The following is a 26,408-nucleotide window of genomic DNA, read 5'->3' on the forward strand; positions in this document are numbered from 1 at the left end:
ACAAGCCTGCTGCCGCGCCCCACCGAGTGGCAAATCCAAGGCAAAACCTCCCATGCATAAATGGCCTCTTTCTTTTTCTGTCTCCCTCTGTCCTTTTCTTTCTCTCCCTTGCTCCATTTCTTTCTCCCTTTCTCTCTCTTTTTCTTTCTTTCTCTCCCTCCCTTCCTTCCCTTTCCCCCTCCCTTCCCTTCTTTCCTTCCTTCCTTCTTTCCCTCCAGCGGCTTCTCCGGCACCCTCTGGGTCTGTGCGGGCGGAGGGGCGTGCAGTCCTATTCCACCTTTGAAGTGCCCACAAGCTATCCTCCAAACACCTTTCCATTTGTCTTGATATGTAGAGAGAAAACACTAAGGAACTAGTTGCCAATCTCCAGGTACTAGCTGGAGATCTGCTATTACAGGTGATCTCCAACCAATAGAGATCAGTTCCCCTGGAAAAAATTGCCACTTTGGCAATTGGACTCTATGGCACTGAAGTCCTTCCCTAAACCCCGCCCTCCTCAGGCGCCACCCCAAAAACCTCCCACTCATGGCGAAGAGGAACTTGGCAACCCTAGCCTCTCCCTCTGGGCCCCCTCTGGGGGTGGTATTCAGGTTAAATTGCCGCATTGGCACTCGGCGATAAATAAGTGGGTTTTTGGTTGCAGTTTGGGCACTCGGTCTCTAAAAGGTTCGCCATCACTGTCCTAGTTGCTAATTATCCTACAAAGAATCAGGCAAAGCACTTCTTACGTTCTTAGGCAAAAGGGTGTTCAAGGTATCAGTGAACACAGCCTGGCTGCACCTTAACTGTGAAGAAATCCTGAGTATGTACCCTTCACTGATCAATTAAAACCTATCTGAAGGCTATGCTGGACAAATAAAAAGAAAAGAAATCCACAAGTGACCAAAATTACTCAATCCTTTCTAGCAGAACACATACACTCCAGAAAACCTCTCCTGAGTAAGTGATGCATTACCCTTAACACTCCACTGTGATGAATGTAGCTATAACCATAGACAGCTTTGTGCTACAAGTCTTCTCTATGAATCTATAAAATATCTCAATAAAATCAACAGTAATTTAATAGTTTGCCACTGTTAAAATGTTATTCCAAATGAATGGTTATTAGTTGTAATTGAAATGTTACTCTAAATGAATAGTTAATAACCAATTATTTTACAGCTAGATAAAGTCTGACCCTGTTAAATAAAATGTTATTTAACAGGGTCAAACTTTACCAAGCTATAAAATATGCGGTTATTAACCATTCATTTGCAACAAGTGAAGATACAGGGACTTGAGGCATGCTTGTCCACACTCCATTTTAGAAAGGAAGGTCAAGTGCATGAAGAACTCTTTAGGGAGCAACAGGAGGAGGAGAGTAAGGAATCTGAACAAATGGAGGTGCAAGCAACACAGGAGGAGGATGCATGGAAGAATGTGACCCACAAGAGCAGGAAAAATCAGGACTAATGCTGATCCTCTGTTGCTCAGCAATCGGTTCCAGGATCTCCCCATAGATACTGATTCTGGACCACTGGAACAAGGTTCCCTCCCAAAGCGTGAAAGTGATTTCTCAGGCTCCTGTGTATGAGAGTACTCGATCTACTGCTCCCCAAATTAGGAAGAGGCGTGTTCTGGTAACTGGGGATTCCCTACTGAGAGGGGTAGAGTCTAAAGTATGCCAACCGGACTTGTCGTCTCGAGAGGTCTGCTGTCTACCAGGTGCACACATCCAGGATGTGACAGAAAGGGTAGGAAGACTCATCAGGCCCACAGATTATTACCCTTTCTTGCTCATTCATGTGGGAACAAAAGATATTGCCTGACACAGCCCAAAATGTAATAAAAGAGACTATGCGGCTCGGGGTAAGAATGTGAAGGACCTGGGGGCGCAGATTGTGTTTTCATCAGTTCTGCCTGTTGAAGGTCGTGGCTTACGAAGGGAACGAAGAATATTACAAATTAATGACTGGATGCATAAAGAAAGGTTTGGATTTCTGGACCATGGCTTACACTTTCAAGAAGAAGCTCTTCTATCGGGAGATGGTTTGCACCTCACAAGGGTAGGAAAAAATATGTTTGGTGAGAGCCTCGCAAACCTGATCAGGAGGACTTTAAACTAAATCCTATGGGGGAGCGAGACAACACCTTAAAGCCTAGTATGCTGACAATAACTACAGACAAGAACAGTAAAGATTTGCAGGGAGTGGCATGTATACCAGGAAACATAAACTCACGGATAAGTACAGAAACGAAAACCTCGGGGCACATAAACGACAGATTCCGGTGTTTGTACACTAATGTGCAGAGCATGGGAAACAAACAGGAAGAACTTGAAGCCTTAATACAGGAAGGGGATTTTGACCTAATAGGCATTACTAAAACTTGGTGGGATGTCACTCATGAGTGGAATATTAAGATTGAGGGATACAACTTGTTTAAAAGGGATAGACAGATAAGGAAGGGGGGAGGAGTAGCATTATATGTTAAAGATGTGTATACTTGTGAAGAAATACATGAATCTGAAAATGGAAGTCCAATCGAGAGTCTATGGGTAAAAATAAAAGGAGTAAGAAATAATCGTGATATTATGGTGGGAGTCTGCTATCGACCACCAAATCAGGCAGAGGACTTGGATGAGACACTCCTAGGCCAGATTACAAAGTTCTCAAAGAAACAGGACACGGAGGTCATGGGAGATTTTAATTAGCTGGATATCTGTTGGAAGTCCAACTCTGCTAAAAATGCAAGGTCCAATAAATTCCTGACTTGTCTTGCTGACAACTTCCTATTCCAGAAAGTGGACAGGGAAACAAGGGCATCTGCTATCTTAGACTTGATTCTCACCCACAGGGAAGAACTGTGTGCTGGCCCACCAGGGCGGGGTGCTGCAGCAGCAGCGCGGTGCTATGAAGAGGCCTGCAGCGGGCGGGACAACAGGCTGAGGTTTCTGAAGCCGAGGCTTCTACAGCTGGCAGCTGTACTAATTGGGAATGGGTGTAGTAGACACAGTCCAGCAACAGTCCAAAGTTCAGTCAGGGTGAAAGGCAATCCGTCAGAGCAAGAGGCAGAGGCAAGGTTGAGCCGGTCCAAGGTCAGGTAGGGAGTCCAGAAGCATTCAAGGTTGAGAAACAGTCCGAGTGGATACACAGTCAGCCAGAGTGGAGTGTCGCAGGTTCGCAATGCTTTGCTTCCACGGCTTCTGCTGACTCAGCTCTCCTAAATACTTGCAGCTGTCTGAGGGAGGCAGCTTCTGTAAAGACTCTGTAAAAACAGTCAGTCCTTGAGCATTTAGAAAGGATGGATCTGATTACTAAGAGTCAGCACAGGTTTCTCAAGAACAAGTCATGTCAGACTAATCTTATCTCATTTTTTTTTTTTTTACAAAGTTACTACTTTGCTGGATCAGGGGAATGCTGTAGACATAGTTTATCTAAATTTCAGTAAGGCTTTTGATAAGTTCCCCATAATATTCTTGTTGACAAATTGGGAAAATGTGGTTTAGATCCTGTTACTGTTAGGTGTATCTGTAACTGGTTGACAGATTGCACCCAAAGAGTGCTTGTTAATGGTTCCTCATCCACTTGGAGAGGAGTGACTAGTGGAGTGCCTCAGGGATCTGTCCTGGGCCCTGTGTTGTTCAATATCCTTATAAATGATTTGAATGAAGGAACAGAGGGGATGCTTATTAAATTTGCAGATGATACTAAATTGTGAGGGGTAGCAAATACAGTAGAAGACAGAGCCAGGATACAAACTGATCCTGACAGGCTGGAGAATTGGCCTAAAACTAATAAATGCATTTCAACAGAGATAAATGTAAAGTTCTGAATTTTGGTAGGAAAAATCAAATGCATAATTATAGGATGGGGGAGACTTGTCTTAGCAGAAGTGTGTGCGAAAAGGATCTTGGGGTCTTAGTAGACTAAACACTGAACATGAGTCAGCAGTGTAATGCGGTAGCTAAAAAGGCAAATGCGATCTTGGGCTGCATTAACAGAAGTATAGTGTCCAGATCACGTGAAGGGATGGTATCGCTTTACTATGCTCTGGTTAGACATCACCTAGAGTACTGTGTTCAGTTTTGGGCACCACAATTTAAGAAAGATGTAGATAAGCTGGAATGTGTCCAGAGGAGGGCAACAAAGATGGTGAGGGATCTGGAGACCAAATTCTATGAGGAAAGGTTGAAGGAGCTGGGTATGTTTAGCTTGAAAAGGAGAAGACTGAGAGGGGATATGATAACCATCTTCAAGTACTTGAAGGGCTGTGATATAGAGGTTGGTGCCGAGTTGTTTTCTGTTGCTCCAGAAGTCGGACCAGAACCAACGGGTAGAAACTAAATCAGAAGAGTTTCCATCTAGACATTAGGAAGAATTTTCTAACAGAGCAGTTCCTCAGTGGAACAGGCTTTCTTGGGAGGTGGTAAGCTCTCCTTCCCTGGAGGTTTTTAAGCAGAGGCTAGATCTGTCAGCAATGCTGATTCTATGAACTTAGGCAGTTCCTGAGAGGGAGGGCATCTTGGCCATCTTCTGGGCACTGGGTGTGTGTGGGGAAGGTAGTTGTGAATTTCCTGCATTGTGCAGGGGGTTGGACTAGATGATCCTGGTGGTCCCTTAGAACTCTATGATTCTATGATTCTAAGTGTATCTAGAATAGAAAATAATACACTGCATAAACTTTTTCAAGCATTTATGTCCTACTGTCTATCAGAAAAAAATTAAGCTGAGATAGCTGAATACTTTTCAGTCAGTAAAGGGGAAAACGAGCAAAAAATTCCTTCACAAAGCATTATCAAAAGATTATTAAATGGCGGCAACATTTTGTCAATTAATCAGTTAACAGAGCCATCCTGCCATCTGTGGCAGGGCCATCTGTGCTGTGGTGGCTGGCTGCGGCATCACTGTGGCACTGCTAGACCACTCCCTGTAGGGCTTGTTCAGGCAGCAGCTAGCAGAAAATAAGTGCCAGCAGCTGGGTTTAAATGGCATCAACCATGTTAGCGTCCCCAGGAACAGCGCCGCGGCATTTCTTGTAGATGTTGTAGCAAGGCAGCGGGACCATGACAGACAGAACCAATCAGGGGCCACCCAGCAAGGGGGCCAAGCCAAGCACTCATCAGAGCCCAGTGGGGGGAAGGGGTGTGGCCAGGGATGCTGGCTTGCTGCCAGTGGCACGCACACCTTCATGGGTACAAGTCCCATCAGAAGCCCCTAACCACCTGCCAGTGTTGCCATGGGCCCCAGCATCCCCCTCACAAACACTCCAACCCAGCCACCTGCCCACACCTTGGAAGGGGAAGGCGGAGAGGTTATGGCAAGTCTGTGGAACCGTGGGTGTCCTCCACTCACTGGTGGCTGTGCCTTCAAGCAGGACACCCATGCTGCCAAGGATGCCCCTGCGCCAGCCCTTCTGGCAGTGGACCAGGAGGGGGGGCCACTGGAGCAAGGCGTTGTGCAGGGGCCCAAAGCACCTCTGACAGGTCCCCCAGTAGCATCTCAATGTGCACCTGTCCCTCCCCTATGTCCCTCACTATAGTAAGTGACCCCTCCAGCTGTCACAGACACTGCCAGCCCTTCTATCTTCTGCTGACCCCTGGAGAAGGCTTCCTGCCACTCTTGGCAGCTCTCCATCTGCTCGATCGCTGCCCACATGGATGGGGGGGGGATGAGCAGCGCCTTCCACAGTCGCCATGCCTGGAACCCAGACAAGGGGCTGGAATCCCAAGCGTTGTCTGGGGCTTCTGGCTCCCTTACCCTCCCCGGTCTCCACTGCTGCCACTCTGCTGCCATCCGAAGACACTGAGTCCTCCTGCTGCCTGGACTCTGTGATGCTCAGTGTCCACAGAATGACTGACCCAGCCACCACAGCTCGCCTTGTGGGGCTCAGGGCATGGAAGTGATCCACAACATAACCTGTGAACGTCAGGGGAAAGGGGTGGGGGGACAGAGAGCATAGCCTCAGCCTATGCGGGCACTCGTTACCATCTTTTTTGGCACCACCACCCAGCTTCACTGTCACCTCAATAGCCCCCACCTCTGCAGCTTGGTTGCTGTGGTCTTCCTCCCCCTAGCTCAATTCCATCTCCTCCAGGCTCAGCACAAGGGGACAGTAACCTGGGTCACTGGGGGTGAGGGGGTGGCCTCACTGGTGGTGGCCCCTTCCTCCCTTGGACCCTGCTCTGGATGCTAGTTGCCTTTGGTATTAGCCATCCTGGTACCCCCATGAGCCACCACCGTGGATGGCTCCATGACAACGTCCCCACTTTGAGAGGCACCTGCAGGGAGAAGACAGGAGTCATCAAGGTTTGAGCATGTGGGAAGGGTGGGGGAGAGTCCACAACGGTTGGGGAGGTACCGGGACCCCTCACATTCATCACACACCTCAATGAAGTGGCCACCCACCACCATGGGTGGCCTCAGCACCAGGAAGACACTCCATCACTGCCTGCTCATAAAGGACACCATGGGCCATGAGGGCACATACATGTTTCCAATCAGGGCCAAAAGAATCGTTCCAACTCTTCAGGGTGAACAACTCCATCTGGGTGGCATGTCCCACAATAGACACCTGCTCCACCGCCATGCACCAGAAGGCACAGTGGTATGCAGTGGCAGAGCTGGTCCTGATGCACACTAGGGCTAGGCTTGTACGTTCCACCACCAACCCATACAGCAGCACCTTCTCAGCCTCTGTCCAGTTAGGCTGGCAGTGGCCATTAACACTGTTCAATGCTGCAGGGCCATGCCACCCAAACATGGGAATGCGGAGGTGGGCTAAGGCACTGTGGGAAGCCAAAGAATCCCTGGTCCCACCCCAGCTTCCCATTTCCACAATGGACACCAGGTATCAGGAGGAGGCAGGTAAAGGAGTAGGGCTCAAGGTTGTGGCTGGAGCACCGGCCCCAAACCCATTTGACTGTTTTGAACTAAGCACCCTCTCAATTCAGGCCTTAGCCTGCCTGCCCTGCCTCAGCTGGCCTTGCAACTTATCCACGTAATGCCAATACTCTATGTTTGGGTGGCACTGCGACAGCGGAGAAGGCGCAGTCGCAGTGCCACCCAAACATAGACAGCGGAGAAGGCGCAGTGCTCGCTGATACCAGGCACTCATCAGCACCCTCCATATGTCAGACAGCACCTGCTTGGATTGTTTCCATCTGGACAGGACAGCCATCCAAGACCTGTGCAAGGAGCTCGGGCCAACTTTCCATGAACAGCAAATATTCTGCTTCATTGGTTTGTTCGATTGGTCTATCTAGGAATCTTCCAAATAAGGGGTAAGGCATTGTGTCTGGCCAAGAAGAAAAGTCTTCAAAAGGTTGGAATGGTTAAGAATTCTACATAGTCTGGTAGCACTGGAAAAGATGGGGTAATCTGTCCCCAGAAAGACAGTGCGCATTTCCTTTTGGCATCACCACATAGTTCAAGATGGTCCCTACGTTCCAAACCTGTTAAGTATCTGTTTCATTACTAAAGGGAGATCTGAGGGAAAACTTGGATGGGAAATCTGTAAACTTGAAAGTCTTTTGTCTACCGTCTTTGTCCAAGAGGACACAAAAGGGTCAAGCTCAGTCCATTTTAAAAGATCAGGAAGAAAGTCCTGATCTAATAGAAAAAAAATCTGAATTTCACCATAGCTTTCCATGCTAACAGGAAGATGGAGCCAAGACCAGCCTCTAATTATATTAGAGTTTGTGATACAATTAGGCGCTTGAAAGATGGCATGTTAAAAAATTGATGGCAAAGATTCAATTTTATAGGAAAATGTGGGAAACCAAATTGAAGCTCCGTAAAGCAGGTAAGATCTAACTTTCACCTTATAGACTTCCAGAGCTAATGGAATAGATTGCCCTCCTGAATTTTAAAATAAATTTATAATTGCAGCTAGATGCACTTTAGTAGACACAAGAAAACAAAAATAATGAGTTTTTCACTTATTGGAAGATGCGAAATAAAAGCCTAAGTAGTTGAAATTTGACACTTGCTCAATCCTATGCCTATCCAGAACCCAATGGTTTACTTTCTGTCATCATGGAGATTTCTGAAAACACATGATTTTCGATTTAGCATAATTAATAGTAAGCAGATTGTTGTGACAGTATGAGGCTTGGATTTTTGTAAGACTGGGAGGGCCATGATTGAATGCTGTGGAGAGGGCTTGACCGTCTCACACGTGAGGGAGGTGATTGGGCGTGCCCTTAGTTGGCATTCAGAGTTGCTTGGGGCCTCATGGGCATGGCTGTGGCATTGGGGGACACTTTGTTTTCCATTCTATGGCTGGCTATGGGCTGCACTGCCTTTTTTCTTGGCTCAATTTTGCGCTTCTGTCAGGGGTGTTCTTGGGCTGAAAGACAGTAGGGAGCAGACTAACTCCAGGCATACCCCGCGATCTGCCTACAGTGATGCCGGTGCAGAGCCCTGTGCCTGAGTTGCGCCAGAGAGATACCCCAGCACAATGATCAGTTGGCTCTGTAAGCCCATTCACCCCCACTTAGGATTTCACAGTAAATCATCTAATTCAAAACTTTTAGTTAAAAGGGTGCCCTAATTAATAAGGAGCCTATTATTTTTTAATAAAAATACTTGAAGACTGCAGGTGGCAAGCACCATCAGCAAAGATATTTTCTCTATTCCCTCACAAAGGAATACTGTTTTTATAGTTTTAGGCTGATGTTAAGATTTGTGGTTTTTCTGTCCATTTTAATTTGATATTTTGCTATGTCCTGCTTTATGTAAACCTTGCTGGGTACTTGAACAGAATGATGGGATATAAATGTAGGGTCCTATGCCTTACATTTGTTAGCCCAACTCTCTGTCCATCATGGAGGCAGCCCTCCAATGCAGAGTGCATTCCTCTGCAGCTAAGTGCTTTTTGGCCCACAGAAAGACACTGATCGTGTGCTAATGGAAATTTCTAGTGCTGGAGGAACACACTGCCAAGTGGACCAGTACTCCTGAAAACAGGACAGGATGTGTGGAAACAGGTCAGGCTTCGAATTTAAGCCATAATGAATACATACATACATTTATGTGCATATCATCCAACACAAAAAACAAACATACTTTTCTCATTTCAGAGGTATTGTTTTATCATACGTGAATTTACTCAGATTTTATTGTTCATCACATGATCAAACTCATGTAATTAATCAAAAAGAGATCTTTAATACAGTGACAGCCTTAACTATATCTATACCTGCCATCTTTAATCATTTTTTTTTCCATATGACTAAATTCTTTGAATCCCAGGTTATCCATTAAGGCTGACTCCCAGGAAAGTGCCATAGGATTGCAACCACGGCGAGTTATCCCACTCTTCTGGAATGGCAGTTAAGCAGTTCTGTCTCAACTAGGACAGTGAAACTTGTTCAAATAACATCCCTCCCCCCCAAAAAACCCTCATACTTACCTTTCCACAACTAAGCTTACTGCTTGTGTAATATCTGGGTTTGTGACCTGGAGACGTTTCCATAAAGACCATACAAATTCTTTATCAGCCTTAAAACACAAACAGAAAATAGAACACATTGAATAAGTTCACACTACAGTAAAAGCCTAGTCTGGGATCCTCTCTTTCATGAAGAGGACAAGTAAGAGCTTTAAAAATAAACACATTTACCTTTACCCAGGCTTAAGCAAGAATATTTTTGCGAGATCAAGATCACATTCCTATGTCAATCAAAGACATCAATAGCATAATTACCTATCTATACTGATGTTCTCTCAACACTGGAGCCTAGCATATATGTTGCTCACACAGGTAGGCTGATTCACAGCCCTAAGCTCCATTGCCTGTGCATTCATCTCCTACCAACAGCACATACTCTGCTGACCTTAGGCACTGTGCCAAATTTTCACCAGTTCTACTCCTTGTTTGAACTCTTTTATTTATCTTTAGAAAATGTATACACAACCTTATGAGGAAAACAATAACATCATAAAAACAGTGTAAGAACTATCAATATTAAAACAAGCCATACAACAACATTCAGCTTCTTAAAATGATATCCATAAAACAGTCCTTGTCTAGAACAAGGGAAATTTGGTGGTCCAAACGCTTAAGAGGCAAGACTGGAGCTGCCAGCCCCATGACTTAAACAACTGCAACTCTGCCTCATCAGCACGGTTTGGGGAGTACAACAATAAAAACGTATGTTGCATATTCTACAGTATATATAAGAATTACCATTATCTAATCTTGTAGACTGAAATCTGTATATAAAGCATACTACACATTCTGAGTAAAGCAGTGCCTTAAAAAAATTACGGATTCTTAAAATTTTGTTTGTTTGTTTTTTATGTTCATAGGAGTATTTTTCAGTGCTCGCCCAAATTTTCCCATTTGTCCATTAGAAAAATTGAACAGAGACTTCAGACCGTTTCCTCATTTGGAGTGAGTTAACCTTTTTCATAAAAAGCATTAAAATCATTTCAAAAGACAAAATAGTTCACAGGAATGTTTTCCCACCCTCCACTCCTGCAAAATTCCCCAATTTTTCTGTTGGATAGTTGGGGGGGTGGGGGGAGTCATCAGGAAAAAATATCATAAAAAACTGGCGTTTTCCTCCTAATTGTTTCTGGGCCTTCACATCTCTGTACATCCTGAGTTGTATGGCTCAGTCATGCTCAGATCTGCTTTGCCTTTATTTCTGCAAGGAAAGCTTTTGCCTGCCCAAGACTTGAGAAGGGGAAAGTCCCATTCATGGAACACATTACATGTCACCTTGTTGTTCTTCTCCTTATTATCACTTGGGTTGTTGCTTTGGGCCATGGCAGTAAGTACACAGTTCTGATCTGACTGAGACAAACCTTTTATGTTGTGCAGTGGCTTAAGCCACCAACAGCCACAACATCATGTGGATCTTGCTTTCCCTTGAATTTACCTTTTGGATTGCTGGTTGCACAGACATTTGGAACCCCCACTTGAGGCTTTTGGATTTCCAGTTGGGTAGGTAAAAGCCTCCCCTTTATCCCCTTTCTCTGCTTCTGGGACCACATACGTGGCACACAGTATGCAGTCATTTGAAATATTTGAATATTAACATGAGCATTCCAGTGTTAATAATATTCATGTCTGTTTGATATAATGGTAACTGCTTCAGTGTATTATTCCCCTCAATAAAGCCATCCGTTTTAACCATATGCAAGGTCTCAGAACTTCTTCCAAACTGGCACTAAGAGCTTTGCCACTTCATCAAATGACTCCTTGGCCGCTACTTGTGCTGGTCTTTGCACAGATTAGGTTTGTTCCTTTAAGATGGATGTAGAACCCAAATTAGCAGCTCTTCAGAGTGAGAGGAAGTAAAAGGAAGGTTTTCTTCCTTATGTTCAGACTACTCTGAAATGAACTGTGGAACAAACTGGAAAGTTGGCCCATTCACACAGATATAAAGCATGTTCTGATCGTACACAAAAACACTTGGCTTCCCAACTACTTCATTTTCTTATCTTTCTTAAATAAGCTTTCCATTTTCAGTTTGCCTGCCAGCTTATGACACTATTTTTGCCATCCTGCCCTGTATAAACTTTCTTCAAGCCAAACTGACCTTTTCTTTCACTTACAGAAGCTGTACTATCTACCGATACTCTATGGTTGAACATTTCATTACTTCAGAATGTTTGTGATAATTCTACATTTCAGCAACGCAGCCAATGCTTGGGAATTTACAGACAGACAAGCCCTAGATAGTATCACCACATCTGATACTAAAGTGACTGGACCTCATGCTAGTCACAAAAGCAGCAATATCAGGCCGTTTGCAGATAAGGAATTGGTTTCCATGAACTCAAGAAATCACCCAGGTACGCAGAACAATATGACTTAGTAAATTAAAGAGAGGAAAAAGAGCTCCCTGTGCCCCAAAGAGAACTGACTGAGCATGCTCCCAGATACATAGTCTGCTAAGAAAAGTTGAGTCAGTTAAAAGAGATGGGGATAGAAAAGAAGTTAGCCTGCTCAAGCCACTCTTCTAAAGACCTGGAGGAAGAGATTTTCAGGAAAGTGGGTTGTGTCCTCCCCCCTTCCACCCCAGTTATTCTTGAAGAATAACTAGGATCTAGCCTACTGTACAACACAGGTTCTTATGCTTGCAGTAAATATAGTAATAATGCTCAGCGCTAAACATACCTGAATATCTAACTAAACACTCAACATCTATCCTACTTAATAGACTTCATTTCATCTTACAGATTTTGTCTGAGCAGTAGTAACATTGGCTGAAAATTACCCCAATCATCACAGTAAAAAGTTTTAAAGCCTTTTATTTATTTATTAAAAAAATGCTTACACAATTAACAAACTTCAATAAGATAGCTCTGTGAATAGTTTTGGAAGCCAAATAATTTCCTCTCAAATAAGACTGCACTTCCAGTCTGAAATTGGCACAGCACCCCAACGCTACAGCTGTCAAAGCCTGGAATATATCAATCTTCAATGTACCCAAGGACTGTTCTGTCTGCGCCACATAGGTTAGCGGCAAGCCAAGGTCAGCTGAAGTGTACCTTGAGCAGCTGAGAACTTATCATGCACAGGACAGAATACAGATGTCATTTGGAAGATCCCCCAAATTTCCTCATTAAAAATAAAATTACTCACACTACCACTGTATGTCAGAAAAAGAAGAGGCTCACTTTGGGACTGTGTGTGGAGGCTGGAAAGAGAGATGTATTAAACATAAATATTTAGAGTGCTTTGGGAGCTATATTGAAAGTGAGATGCCCTTCCCCAAGTAGCAAAGCATCTGCAATGATTGCAGGTCAGGCCTCACACTGAAAAAGTGACAGTTATGAAAGAGAGAGACAATGGAATTGTGCTTCAGTCAAGAGTGAAAATAATTATACCTCATCATCGTCATGTTAGGAGACATATGGAAATGCAGAACAATTCAGCCTCTGATCCCTGTTACTACTGAATATACTTGCTCTGTAATAGGAACAGAACAGATCCCTACATGCAATATTCAAAAGCACACACAACATATACTAATAAAAGACAACTGTAAACATGCGTTTGAGAGTTCAATTCACTATTTCAGGACTGTTCAGCCTTCTTGAAAACTTTTCAGCACATCCTTAAGCGAAGAAAAGCATTTGCAACAATCGCAGTAATGGATGCTCACTGGTTTCTGAATCAAAATATAAGGTACATGTCACTCTTACAGAAGAAAGGTTTACCTTTACAGTGTGTAAGCACAGGAACAAACAATCTCTGAGGAATCCAACCTTTCCTTGTTATGTTTTTTTCTGCACAAGTCACTTGTAAGGTAGGCTGCCAATGAGACAGCAATTCTGCTAAATTACATCACAAATGATACACAGGGATGGCAGAACTATCCAATGGTTGAAAATACAGTTGATAGTATTTTGATAGCAGATTAGTAAAGATAGCATTTTCTAAATGACATTTCATGAGCACAAGTGAACAGGTGAGTTCACACCTCAGGGTATGGATGGACAGTACAAGATCCAGCAACCCTGAAGAAGTTAAGAAGGTTTGGCTTAGGTCAGTAGCTGCACGAAAATTCTCCAGGAATTTTATATAAACTGGCTTGAAATCCATGAAAGAAGAAAGGAAATGAATTAAATAATGCCCAAACAACCCACAGACACACTTCCAGCATTTCAGGGGGACACGGCAGTACAGAAAAACACGCTGAGCTCTAGAATTTCAGCTGACCAATCAAATCAACTTCCATCATAAGTTTCTCCTTCCTAGAGAAGCTGGCCACCTAATTAAACCAGAAAGACAGTTCAGGCTAACTTCCACTGGGTAAAGAGAATCCCTCTTCAGGATATTGTGCACATCCATCAGACCTTTTAGCCTCTCTACATACATTTTCTTCCCTCTCCCCAGCTTCTAAAATCATAACAATAAATATCCCTAGGACAAAGCGTGTTTATTCACAAACTATTAAAATTAGCATGTAGGTAGGCAAATACCCAGATGGGGGGGAAACACTTTTTCCTTCAATTTTCACCATTATCCTCAGTCTAAAATGGAAAACTTGGGATTTTGGAGAAAAACTTTTTTTAAAAAAAGAAACCTCTTTATGAAGTATTTTTCCTACAGAATGATAAGCCAAAAATATTTTAAACTTGTGCTTTAAAACAATTATGTGACTGCCAACTGACTGCTGCAGATCTCTCTAAAAAGTGGGTAATGATAGGATTGTTACTGCATTTGTTTTAGGACCTTGCTGAAAACCCACTTTCAACTGGAACAGAATACATAACTCCTTCAGCTCTTTGGTTCAGCGGGAGTGCAATCTGGGAGTTTTCCATGCTAGGTGTCCTCTCTAAAGATACAATATATTGTACATGTGATCTTGCTTCTTGGCTAGCTGTGAAGAGTTAAGTGTTTCTCATTTCATGCAAACCTGTTTATTCAGGTTCATTGAGCCCGAGGAGAGTTCACAAACAGAAGCTATGAATCTTTAAATATATATATCTATTAGAGAAAGAAATTTGAGTAATGACACTACCGTATTTTTTGCTCCATAGGACGCACCTGACCATAAGACGCACCTAGTTTTTAGAGGAGGAAAACAAAAAAAAATCTTGTTTTCTTCCTCTAAAAACTTGTCTTATGGAGGAAATGCCGGCCGGGTGCGTGCGCGTCGGGACGGCACGAGCCGGCGTTCCCCGCCCCGACGGCCAGCTGGGAGGCGGGTGGGGCCGCACAGAGCCAGCTGGGCGCGTGCGTGTCAGGACGGCCCAGCCAGCTCTGTGCAGCCCCGCCCGCCTCCCAGCTGGCCGTTGGGGCGGGGAACGCCGGCTCGCACCGTCCAGACGCGCACACGCCCAGCCGGCATTCACTTCATAAGACGCACAGACATTTCCCCTCACTTTTGAGGAGGAAAAAAGTGCGTCTTATGGAGCGAAAAATACGGTATTTTCATGGACAGAGAATTTTTTAAAAAATAGGATTTTGATAGGTAATCATTTCATAAATACAGCAAATAGTAGACCTTTATGCTAAGTTATGCACAGTGCATTTCATAGTCATAAAGCAACAAAGTTCAGTATTAATAAGACAGTATGTATTGTTTTATATTTTTTCTAAAATTATCAAAAAAACACAAGTATTTAAAAATGTGTAATATTTTAGACCTTTCCCAGCATACCAGGACATAAACCAATTTATTCCTAATGAATTATATTAACATAAGCAATTTGAAATACCTTAAGAGCTCTTTTTGGGCATCAAAGCTGCATGTTATTTTTCATATGTTCTGATTTGGATACTGGTTGCAATATTTTATTTACTTACATTATTTATAGTCCAATACAGTGGCAGCAGTTGGGAAAAAAAAACAATATACCATCTGGTCCATTTACTAGTGGGTACCAGGCAGAACATGCATGTCCCATCCATTCTGCAGTGGCTCCGTTGGCTACCAATCAGCTACCAGGTTCTATTTAAGGTACTGGTTATTACCTACAAGACCCTTCATTGCCTAGGACCCACAGACCTGCAGGATTGCCTTTCCAACTATGCAACACCGCAGTCGCTTTGGTCATCTCAATATAATCTTTTAAAGGGTCCTCCATGAAAATCGGTAAGATCAGCAACCACCCACTCATGTACATTTTCTATGGTGGCTCCCACTTTGTAGAAAGGCCTGCTTGAGGTCAGGAAGGCTGCTACTGTATTATCATTCTGTAAAATGCATAGAACATAAATGTTCAGGAGGGCATCCTTGTAATGGAAATGATCTTTAGGGGGACAGAGGCCAGCCTAGGCCTCTCTTTGCTCCCAGTAAGTCCCTCCACTGCCAATTGCCAGGGGATATCTGGCAACCCTAGCGGTGCTTTCTTTCAGAGGACTTCCAGACTTTTTCCAGTGTACTTCCAGGTAATCTTTCTCTTCTAATGTATCCCATGGAAAACTCTTACAGTATGAAATGACAGTGTGTAGCCACCAATCTTACATTAATATGGGAAATCCATAATAAACTACGCCCACTAACTTCGGCCGCTTTCAAAGGAGAATAGGATGATACAACGATATGTCCATCAATATAATACAATTCTCAACATGGTCAAAATGTGGATACTTAAATCCACAGACTGAATACACAAGACATATTCTACACACCTGTGAAAACTCCTATGTTCGCTGGAAAATCTGAAATCTAAAAAACATACCCATAGGGGTTTAACCAGCCCAAAATAATAAAAGCAGTGTCTGTAGCTTTAAGAAATGACTTCCCTCCATGCCCGTTGCTAGGCAGCCACAACAGTATTGCCAGTTGTCCAATTTGGGTCGGATTCCAAAACCCCCCCCCCCCCCCGCCGTTTGGGAATGCCGAATTCGGCAGGAAATGCAGCATTCCCGAACAAATTCGGCCATTTAAAGCCCTTTAAAACGCATTCAGGGCTTTACGCGGCTCTGGGGGGGCATTTTTGAGGTGGGCCCCCCAAACATTCAAGGTAGCTTGGGGGACCCTCCTTGCAAGAACCCTTGAGTTTGGTTAGGATTGGGTCAGGGGGTCCGGAGTTATGGGGTCTGGAAGGGATCCCCCCTCCGCCCATTGGAATGAATAGCAGCTGGGGGGACCCCTTCAGACCCCATAACTCTGGACCCCCTGACCCAATCCTCACCAAACACGGAGGTTCGTCTAAGGAGGGTCCCCCCAAGCTTTCTATGCTGGGATACTTCTCATTAAGCTACTTCCTTATTCGCGGTTAACAGATGCCTACAGTGTTAACCGTGAATAGGAAATAGCTTAATGAGAATTCTCCCAGCATAGAAAGCCATAGGGAGGTTTTTTTCCCACGGCTCTGGGGGGGGGGCATTTTTTGAGGTAGAAGTCCCAAACTTTCAGGGTGGCTTGAGGGGACCCTCCTTGCAAGAACCCCCGAGTTTGGTGAGGATTGGGTCGGGGGGGCCTGGAAGGGGGCAAGCCTTCTTCTCCATAAAAACCAATGTAAACCCTTTTGCATTGGTTTTAATGGAGAAGGGGGCTTTCCCCCTTCCAGACCCCATAACTCCGGACCCCCTGACCCAATCCTTGCCAAACTCAGGGGTTCTTGCAAGGAGGGTCCCCCCAAGCTACCCTGAAAGTTTGGGACCCCCACCTCCAAAAATGCCCCCCAGAGGCGTGGGGGGGACACCATAGCCTAAGTTAGGCCATTTTCTTCTACCCTACCTAATAACGAGTGCACCCTTACACAAAGTTAACCACCAACATCACAAACAAGGCAGCCACCTAGAAGCAGATCGACAACATGCATAACCACACTGTCACTGACAACTGTAGACCGTTTACAAAAACCCTTAACACAACCAACTACAAAAAACTACCAAAAAAACCCTTACCCTAACCCAAATCCCACACAGAGGCAATCCAATTGCAAGGCCACCCCCTGCAGAACAGGAAAATCCCCCCCCCAAAAAAAAACAGAACAGGGAGAAACAAAGTGAACACAAACACAGGCCTGGCAGAGAGACAAATCTCACTCCAGGTACAGTTGGCAACCGACTAAAGCAGCAGAAATCTCAGTCCGAGACTCCCAACTCCCACACAGAGGCAATCCAATTGCAAGGCCACCCCCTGCAGAACAGGAAAATTCCCCTTGGCCTCCCCCCTCACACACACAGAATTTGCTCCCCCCACACACATACACACACAGGAAAAAAGTTTTAGAAAAAGCCCCAAAATGGGTCATACTGTGTGGATGTCTTCTCTTCCAGCAGGCAGGAGCAGGCAGTCAGGTCAGGGTGGGAGATAGTGATCCAGCAGTCCAATTCCAGCCAGGAGCAGCAGGCAGCAGGTCACCTTAGGTCTCAGGAGCCCAAGGTTCAGCACAGCAGCAGCAGCAAACACCAGCAATGGAAGGAGCAGAGTCAGACTCGTAGCCAGGGGTATTTAATCTCTTCTCTCTTCTCCTCACCAATTCTCAAATGTGAGAATCCCTTCTCTGATTGGCAGAAGAAGACCCAGTTTGGCCACCTATTGGCCACTGCTTGCTTGGTTTGGTTGTCTTTCCTGGAAGGCAAGTTTGCTTGCCTTCGGAGAGCTCTTTGAAAGGCGGGAAAAGGCAGGTTCGGGGGACGCCGAATTTGTTCAGCGGTCCCCCGAACTTGCCGATTTAGGCACAGCGGTTTCCCGCCTTTTTTCAGTTCGGCTCCATCCAAGCTGGAAACCGCCGAACCAGGGGAAATTCGGCTGGTTTCCAGTTTGGATGGAACAGAACCGACAGCCCTAATTCCTAGTCCTATTGGATTATCCATCCAGTGTCCTATACTGTAATGATTACTTTCCCCCCCTCTTTCTGTTCGTACTCTGTAATCTGCCTTGAGTCTCAGTGAGAAAGGTGGGATAGTAGTAGTAGTAGTAGCAGCAGTAATAATAATACAAGTGGCCTATAGCCTTACTGAACCACTATTTCAGAAGGATTCAGTATGTACAAAGTTCAATCAAAAGCAAAGCTAAACAGATTTAAAAAACTGTCATTCATTGTATGAATGCAGTTTCCCAGGAGATCACATGGCTATTTTCTACATGAACACAATTCAGGAAATCAGGGTTTCTGTTTTCGATCACTGGTTAAGATTACAGAGTGCAAAATAATGGCCACAACATCAGTCTGACCGATGGGAATCAACCACTGTAACTTGCTTGTTAATGATGCTGAGCATTTGCATAGTGTTCATCTGTCTGTAAATTTCAAAGCTGTTTTGAAGATAGGAATGCATGTGAAATCCCATGATACATACAGCATAGCCAAACACATTCTTGGCACATTCTCCATGAGAGTTAATATGGCTATATAGAGAAGATTCATCTGTTAGGACTCTGTAACTGACTCCAATGTAGGTAACTCATTTCTCAGAAAACTGTCATCTCCCTCCTATTTGAGGTGGAAGAGTTATATTAGCAAATGTTTTAACTGCAGCTTTGGCAAATAACTACAAATTAGCCCCATAAAGTTATCGACCACTACTGATGGAACACTGGGGGCAAAAAGCAATGATTACTAAGGGCACATGATACAAGACCCAGGATCACTAGCATAAGACCAACATGCAACTTAAGCATTAGAAGAGTCAAGTATAGATTTGGGACTGAAATGACCTTGGGACAAATGGCATTTTGTAGGGCTGAAATCCCTTTTTTCAGAGTCTCTGAATGCACAAACAATAAAGGATGTTAAATAAACTTCAGAACATCCACAACACACATGAAATATACAGAATTTTTAAACAAAGATTACTAAGCATATAGAATAGGGAGATTTTTGTCATAGGCTTCCTTCTAACTAAAAAGTGAGAAAATCCATGAGTATAGTTATAAAGACAAATTCATAATAAAACGTATCTGGCTGTAGCACATTTCAAGCTATTCAAAACTCACAGGGGTATTATAATTAAAATGATACAAATAAATCATAATTTTGGCAAAACCAAAAGAAAAATATTGTGGATATTTTGCCATATTTTGGACAATAACGTCAAGAATGGTATACAAAATGAACAAGCTGCTTCAGACTTCCAATGGCTTCTGATAAAAACCTCAGTTGTGTTGAGATCTTCAAAAATCTGAAAGAAATATGAGCACTGAAGAGTTTATGCTCTTACTGCTGAGGTGGTCCTTGTTGATATCAATTTTGCATCAAAGTTGCCATTTTTAAAGCCTGGTTTTGCAAACATATACCATCAAAGACAAATAAGACTCCCAGTAGGTTTAGGCTGGATATTCTTCTGTTTCAGAAAGAGAACATACACATTTCTGGGGATGGCTGAATATTCATCATTTTACAGAGCCTGAACACAAAGGTCAGTTTGTTCATTTTTACTCCATAAACCATATACTTAAAACCCTGCTGCTGGAGGAATGCTATCCTTGATATCATTTATTATAATTTCGGGAGTTAAGGCATATGAACCCCAATCCAACTAGGGAGTACAGGCAACAAAAGTAGACTCCTGCACATATAAAAATCCTTGGCTGGAGAAGGGACCATGTGCACAAACAGCTGCTTCCTGCTGAATGCACACACTTCACCCTGATCAGAAAAACCACCAACAGCACAGATTGAGAAGGGAAGCTGAATTTACATCTGCCTATTGCTCTTCAAACGAATGATTGGCACTGCATGTATGTGCAGCTAGACTTTTAATAGTCATCATAACATAGGCTGTACACTTTCAGGGGGAAAAAACCGCTACATACTTTTATTTAAACTGGCTGAACTTGCAAGGGTGAGGCAAGGCTTCAGCTGATACTGATGAATGTGCATTAGGGCAGTAGATCTGATTAGATGCCCCTCAGAGTCCATACAACTCATGACATTCTGTGATCCACATAATAAAATAGGACAGAAAGGATTAACAAGTAAGAGGAAGCAGTATGAATCCTATGGAATTTCTGTCTATAAGCTTTGATCATGACAGACATCTGCTAGAAATAATGGTGTCACTTCTTCGTTACACATGGATAGGGTTGCCAACTGGATAGGGGAAAAAATGTCCTGTTCCTTTAATAGAAGTCCAATGAATGGAAATGGGCAACAGAAGCTTTTTCACAAATGGTTAAACAACATCAGCCAATAGATGCTTGCAGATTAAATATATATTAAAGGAACAGCATAAGACCATTTTAAAAGTCGGCAACTCTACACAACCTGGTTTGTTTATGCCTTCTATACCTAAAGCTTGCAAAGCCTAGACGTTAACAACACAATTAGATTACAATTTATTTGTTTTGAAACTTACTTCGGGTTATCATAAAAACATATTTCATGATTTCTTGTACAGAAATAAAATCCAACACAAAGCTACTATGGTCAACAGTACCCCATACCCTAAATTTTGCAAGGTGACCCCTGCTCAGTTGCCAGAAAGTTTGCAAATAGTAGAGAGCTTAGAAGTCACCATTAAGCTATACATTATCTCTAATCATGTGTGTCATTGTGAGGGGTTGGGAATGTCAGGGGAGTGTACGAAGACATTTAACAGCTGCTAACAACTTACAAGGGAAATTCAGTTTGCAACAACTGAAATTAAACTCAGTGTACAGTTTTACACATTCAGCATCTAGCTGAAATATGACTAACTGAAGGGGTTGAAATGAGCCCTTCGGCCAAAAGGATTTTTTCACAATGCAACACTGTAAGAAAGCAGCACTGAAGCTTCACACCATGAGAAGTTAACTGTTCTATAAAGAACATAAAGCCAAAATCAAACCTGGGATATGACTAAGCCCAGTGCACTTCTGGTAAAACATTTTCTGTTCACACAAAAATGTCATATTATGACGACAAAATTCTACAGTGTGTTTGGGAGCCAGCATTGCTTTCATTTTTCCAATATTTGACCAATAGTGTCCTAGTTTTCATCTTACTTTTTAAAGGTAAAACTAGGCTGAGAGGAATTAGGAACTGGTGTACAACTGGCCACTCTATCTTTGAGGGGTCCATTAAATATGAATGACACAGGTCTGCTAACAAGAGTTTACAATTTTTTCTTACACATCAAGGGTACCAAGCAACCTGACTGGCATAACAAAGTTAAAAGATTTTGACTTTTATACTCCCCTGTGATGACTCTATAAACACCCCTGCTCCTTGATAAGTTGAGAACAAAGCTACCAACTTTTTCCTTTTGGGCTCCTGTTCCTTTAATAACTGTGTGACTTGCAGAAATTCAGCAGATGAACCTTTTCCTACCACTATAAGCTAGGGAAAGCTTCACTTGCTAAATTTCTGCTGGTCACATAGCTATTGCCAGCATAGAAGCCCTGCAAGAATACAAGCTGGAAATTGTAATTGGGACTGACTTTTCACATGGTACAACAGCAGTGCAGGACCAACTCCTTCGTGAAATGGGCAAGCATATACCTCACAATTACACCTGGTAGTGAAATGTCTGGGTTTGGTTCAACCATCTTCCACCTTCACTGTGCCTCAACACTGTGTGTTCTATCTTTTCTTTGCTATTCTTGTTTGTTTCCTGGGTACGTTTATTTGTTCTTCTTTAAGGGCCATAACCCCTTTCTAATTTCATAATTTGCTTGGGCATCTGGTACATTTGGAAAATAAATGGCTGGATCATTATTGAAGCTTTCTGGCACAATATGGTGACTTCATGAGCTTTACCATTTCATTTTTTTTCTCTTCCACTCACTCACAGAAATAATGATTAGAATCTGAACCAAGCAAAATACATTTCTCCAGAAAGTAGGGGAAAATGCACGCCAAAAAATTAACAGGCCCTCCATACATAGGCCCTCCATACATCATTTTGTTAATGATATGATGCATTCAGAATGTAAGAGCCTAAGAAGAGCCCTGCTGGATCAGACCAGTGGTCCATCCAGTCCAGCATCTTGTTTCACCCAGCAGCCAACCAGTTGCCAATTCAATTTCAATTTATTACGGTCATTGACCAGCAAAGCAAACCTTTAAGAAATTAACATTGACCAACCAGTTCCCTTGGAGGGCCAACAAACAGGGCATAGAGATCAAAGCCTTCCCATGATGCTGCTGGTATTCAGAGGTTTGCTGCATCTGTATACAAAGGTTCCCTTTCCCTCACCATTGCTAGTAGACATTGACAGACCTTATGGTAAATGACCCCTCAGCCCCTCAATTTATTCAGCTGACCCAGATCTCAAGTTGCTAGACTACCATGAGAAGTTTACCTCTTCAACTTTATCCCCCCATTCCCTTTCACAAATAAGGTTTACTCTCTTCTGCAACCAGGAGGCCACTAACAGAATTACAGCCTGATGGCCGGCAGTCAGACCTTCAGTAATAAAATCAGAATCCCATCCTTAATGTAGTCAATGTGGAATAAGAGGGGAAATTTTGGATATCTCTCTTGTTAGAGATATTCAGTCCTCCCTACTTTTCTTTTATGCTGTGAAAAGCATGAACCAAATCTTTTTCTGTAGTTGCAATGTAGTTGCAAAGACCAAATACTCCTCTTAAAGAAAAAAAATGCTATATTTATGTATATAAGCAATAAATGGATACAACAACTAAAAGCCTACAGCTGAACAGCAAAAGACTACCGCATCTGAGTATAGAGAAAATGAAATAGGTATGAATGAAATCCTCTTTCCTTAGGTCTAAGTTTATCTCTGTGATGTTGAAGAGATAGGCAATAATATCTTAATATCTCCAGGTTTGTTGTTTAGGCTCTGCTAATCTCGGTTTTACTTTCTTCCTCTGGCTGGCTATCTCGCTACATAAAATTTTATTTATTTACATCATTTATACTCCACCTTTCTCCCCAAAGCAGTTTACATCATTCTCCTCTTTTCCATTTTATTCTCACAATAACCCTGTGAGGTAGGTTAGGTTGAGAAAGTGTGACTGGCCCACAGTCACCCAGCAAGCTTCCATGGCATACTGGGGATTTGAACTTGGATCTTCCAGATCCTAGTTCAATACTTTTTAACCATTGTGTGTGTCTCCTTCCAAGACCTCATGAAGTCCCTAGCATGTCTCTTTCCCCCCAAGAACAGCTACCTTCCTTGCCCCACTCCGGGTAAAATTCTTCTACTCACCAGCCCTCAAACCATTTCCACAGTAAATTCACCAGGACAGGAACAAAATAAATCAGAATGTGGTCATTTTGAGGTCAGAAGGTCCCCACTGTATGCACACACAATAGGCTTGCCAATTTCCTGATGGGGCCTGGAGATCTCCCAGAATTATAGCTGCTCTCCAGGCGACAGAGATCAGTTCCCCTGGAGAAACTGGCTGCTTTGGAGGATGGTCTCCATGGCATTATATTCTCCTGAGGTCCCTCCCCTGCCCAAATTCTGCCCTCCCCGTGCTCCACCCCAAAATCTCCAGGAATTTCCCAACACAGCGCTGGAAACACTAGTGCAGAAAGCCTGCCCATCCTGTCTCTTGGGTCAGTACTTGGATGGGAGACCACCAAGGAAGACAAGAAGACTCTGCAGAGGAAGGCAATGACAAATCCCCTCTGCTTCTCACTTGCCTTGGAAACTCCTTGCTGGGGTTGCCATAAGTTGGTAGCGACTTGCAGCACTTGCGTACATAACTACTGGTTTGGTAAAGAAGTGTTTCCTTTTGTCTATCCTGAACCTATTGCTTGTCAACAGCACTGGGTGCTTCTGAGTTCTGGTATTATGGGAGAAAAAGCTCTCTGTTCACTTTCTTCACCCCATGCATAATCTTATAAACCTCTACCATATTCCCCCTTAGTTACCTTTTTTCTAAACTGAATAGTCGCAGACTATGTCATCTTCCCCACAGGCAAGGCGTCCAACCCTTTTTGGTTACCCTTTTCTCAATTTCTTCCAGTTCTTCAACATGCTTTTTGATATATGGCAACCAGAACTGTACACAGTATTCCAAATGGGGGCGCATCATAGCTCTTTACAAAGGCATTATAATATTGGCCATTTCACTTTCAATTCCTAACACAGAGATTGCCTTTTTCACTGTTGCCGCACACTGAGTTGACATTTTCACCAAGCTACCCATTTCAACCCCAAGATCTCTTTCCCCCTCTGTCTCTACCAGTTCAGACCCCACCAGCATACACTTAAAGTTAGAATTTTTGTTCCAATATCATCATCTTACACTTATTTACATTAAATTTCTTTCCACCCTTTCTCCCACTGGCCCAATTTAGAGACATCTTCCTGTAGCTCTTCAGTCTGCCTTGGTTTTCACCATCCGGAATAATTTGGTATTATCCACAAATTTGGCCACTATACTGCTCACTTCTAATTCTTCATTTATGAATCAAGAAGTGGATTTGCATCAAACATAAGGGATTAAGAAAAAATTAAAATTAACAAAAGACCATCTTGTGACTCATCACCCAGGTTTTGTACGTTGATTCAATTGCATGTTCGTACACTCACTAGAGTGCCTAACTAGCCTGGAAAAGAATGTCCTTTTCCTTTAATGGAGTTTTAAAAAGGGGGGACCTGCAAGAAACTTGTGAAGATTGTTAATAGCTATGCAAACGAAGGAACAAAGGAGCAGGCGATTGGGGGGTGGGATTTGTTTGACTTTCTCCTCTTGCATTGGGAACGTGAATAGTCATTTTAAGGTCAGATTTTAAAAAATCAGCATTGAGTGAGGAGCAGAATCGACCCTGCATAGATGGCCAAGGACTTCCTTCCTGGCTCAGTGGGGGGGGGGGGACTGCGAGACTCACAGGAGGGAGAATCCCATCCCCCCCACTTTGCCCCCAGGCCCAGTGTGGCTCCTAGGCTGCGCCGCCACCAGGCTGTCTGAGGTAGGTGTGTTCTCTGCACTTGTCTAAATCCGCGGATCAGGACCGCCCTTGAACTAAACAGATGTTTCTGCAAACCTGGGGGACCTCCTAGATTTGCAGGAAAATCTGGCATTAAAAAAAAAACATCGGGGGGGAATTAAATCCCCCCCCAAAAAAAGAGCATTCTCTAAGAATGCTCTGTTATTTTGGGGGGAATTTAACCCCCCAAATGGTTTTTTTAATGCCAGATTTTTCTGCAAAACTAGGAGGTCCCCCAAGTTGGCAGAAACATCTGTTTAGTGCAAGGGTGGCCCTGATCCATGGATTCAGATATCCGCAGTTAGGGGGCACACTTGGGACTCTACCATCAGAACCAATCCACCAACACAACCATATAACTCTATAATGCATATAAAATAAACAGCAAATCTCAAATAAACAGCAAATCTCAACATTTGATATTGTTTCCAAGCCAAGAATAAAACCCTGGATAAAATAGATTATATAAATGATCACCACAGATATACTAGCAAAGGCTAGAAAGAATTTTGTAGGCTAATAACTCTTGTGATCTGGCTTGCAAACCTTAGCTAGATGAACTCTTTACATCCACTTTATACAGAACCATAGATACCTGAAAAGATCCTCATACCTGAGCCACTGTTTTGGGATGAGTACAAAGAATGCCGTTTTATAACTAATTGACAAATTAAAAATAAGTCACCAAGGCTGGATGGCATTCACCCAAGAGTTCTTAAAAAGCTCAAATGCAAAAATGCTGATCTTTTAACAAAAATATGCAACTTATCACTAAAATAAATCTCCTTAGCAAAGGACTGGAAGTTAGCCAAAGTAGCATATTTTTTTTAAAAAAGATCCAGGGGGGATCCAGATAATTACAGACCAGTCAGCTTAACATCTGTCCCAGATAAATTCGTGGAAAACAGGGTGGTTCCCTAAGGATCTGTATTGGGACCGGTGCTATTTAACTTATTCATAAATGATCGGGAGTCAGGGGAGAACAGTGAGACAGCCAGCTTTGCATATGACACGAAATTATTCAGGATGGTACAATAGCAGGGAGATACTTGGGAGCTCCAAAAGGATCTCTCTGAACAGTTTGAGCAGCCAACAGAATGGAAGATGAGACTGAAAATCAGTAAGTAAAAAGTGATACACGTTGGGACAAGAAATCCTAACTTCACATATACACT

The 26,408-nt window shown here is 43.3% G+C and overlaps 1 protein-coding gene across 1 annotated transcript in view; it reads right to left on the reverse strand.

Annotated features, from left to right (window-relative positions):
* CNTLN (centlein) overlaps nt 1-26,408 on the reverse strand; it is a 286,353-nt gene that overhangs the window by 249,762 nt on the left and 10,183 nt on the right. Inside the window, exon 2 of the mRNA XM_056848744.1 lies at nt 9,394-9,482. Within this exon, the coding sequence (XP_056704722.1) occupies nt 9,394-9,482 (89 nt within the window). The remainder of the gene's footprint in view (nt 1-9,393; nt 9,483-26,408) is intronic.

This window comes from Euleptes europaea, chromosome 4 (genome assembly GCF_029931775.1).
Source record: "Euleptes europaea isolate rEulEur1 chromosome 4, rEulEur1.hap1, whole genome shotgun sequence".
NCBI lineage: Eukaryota > Metazoa > Chordata > Lepidosauria > Squamata > Sphaerodactylidae > Euleptes > Euleptes europaea.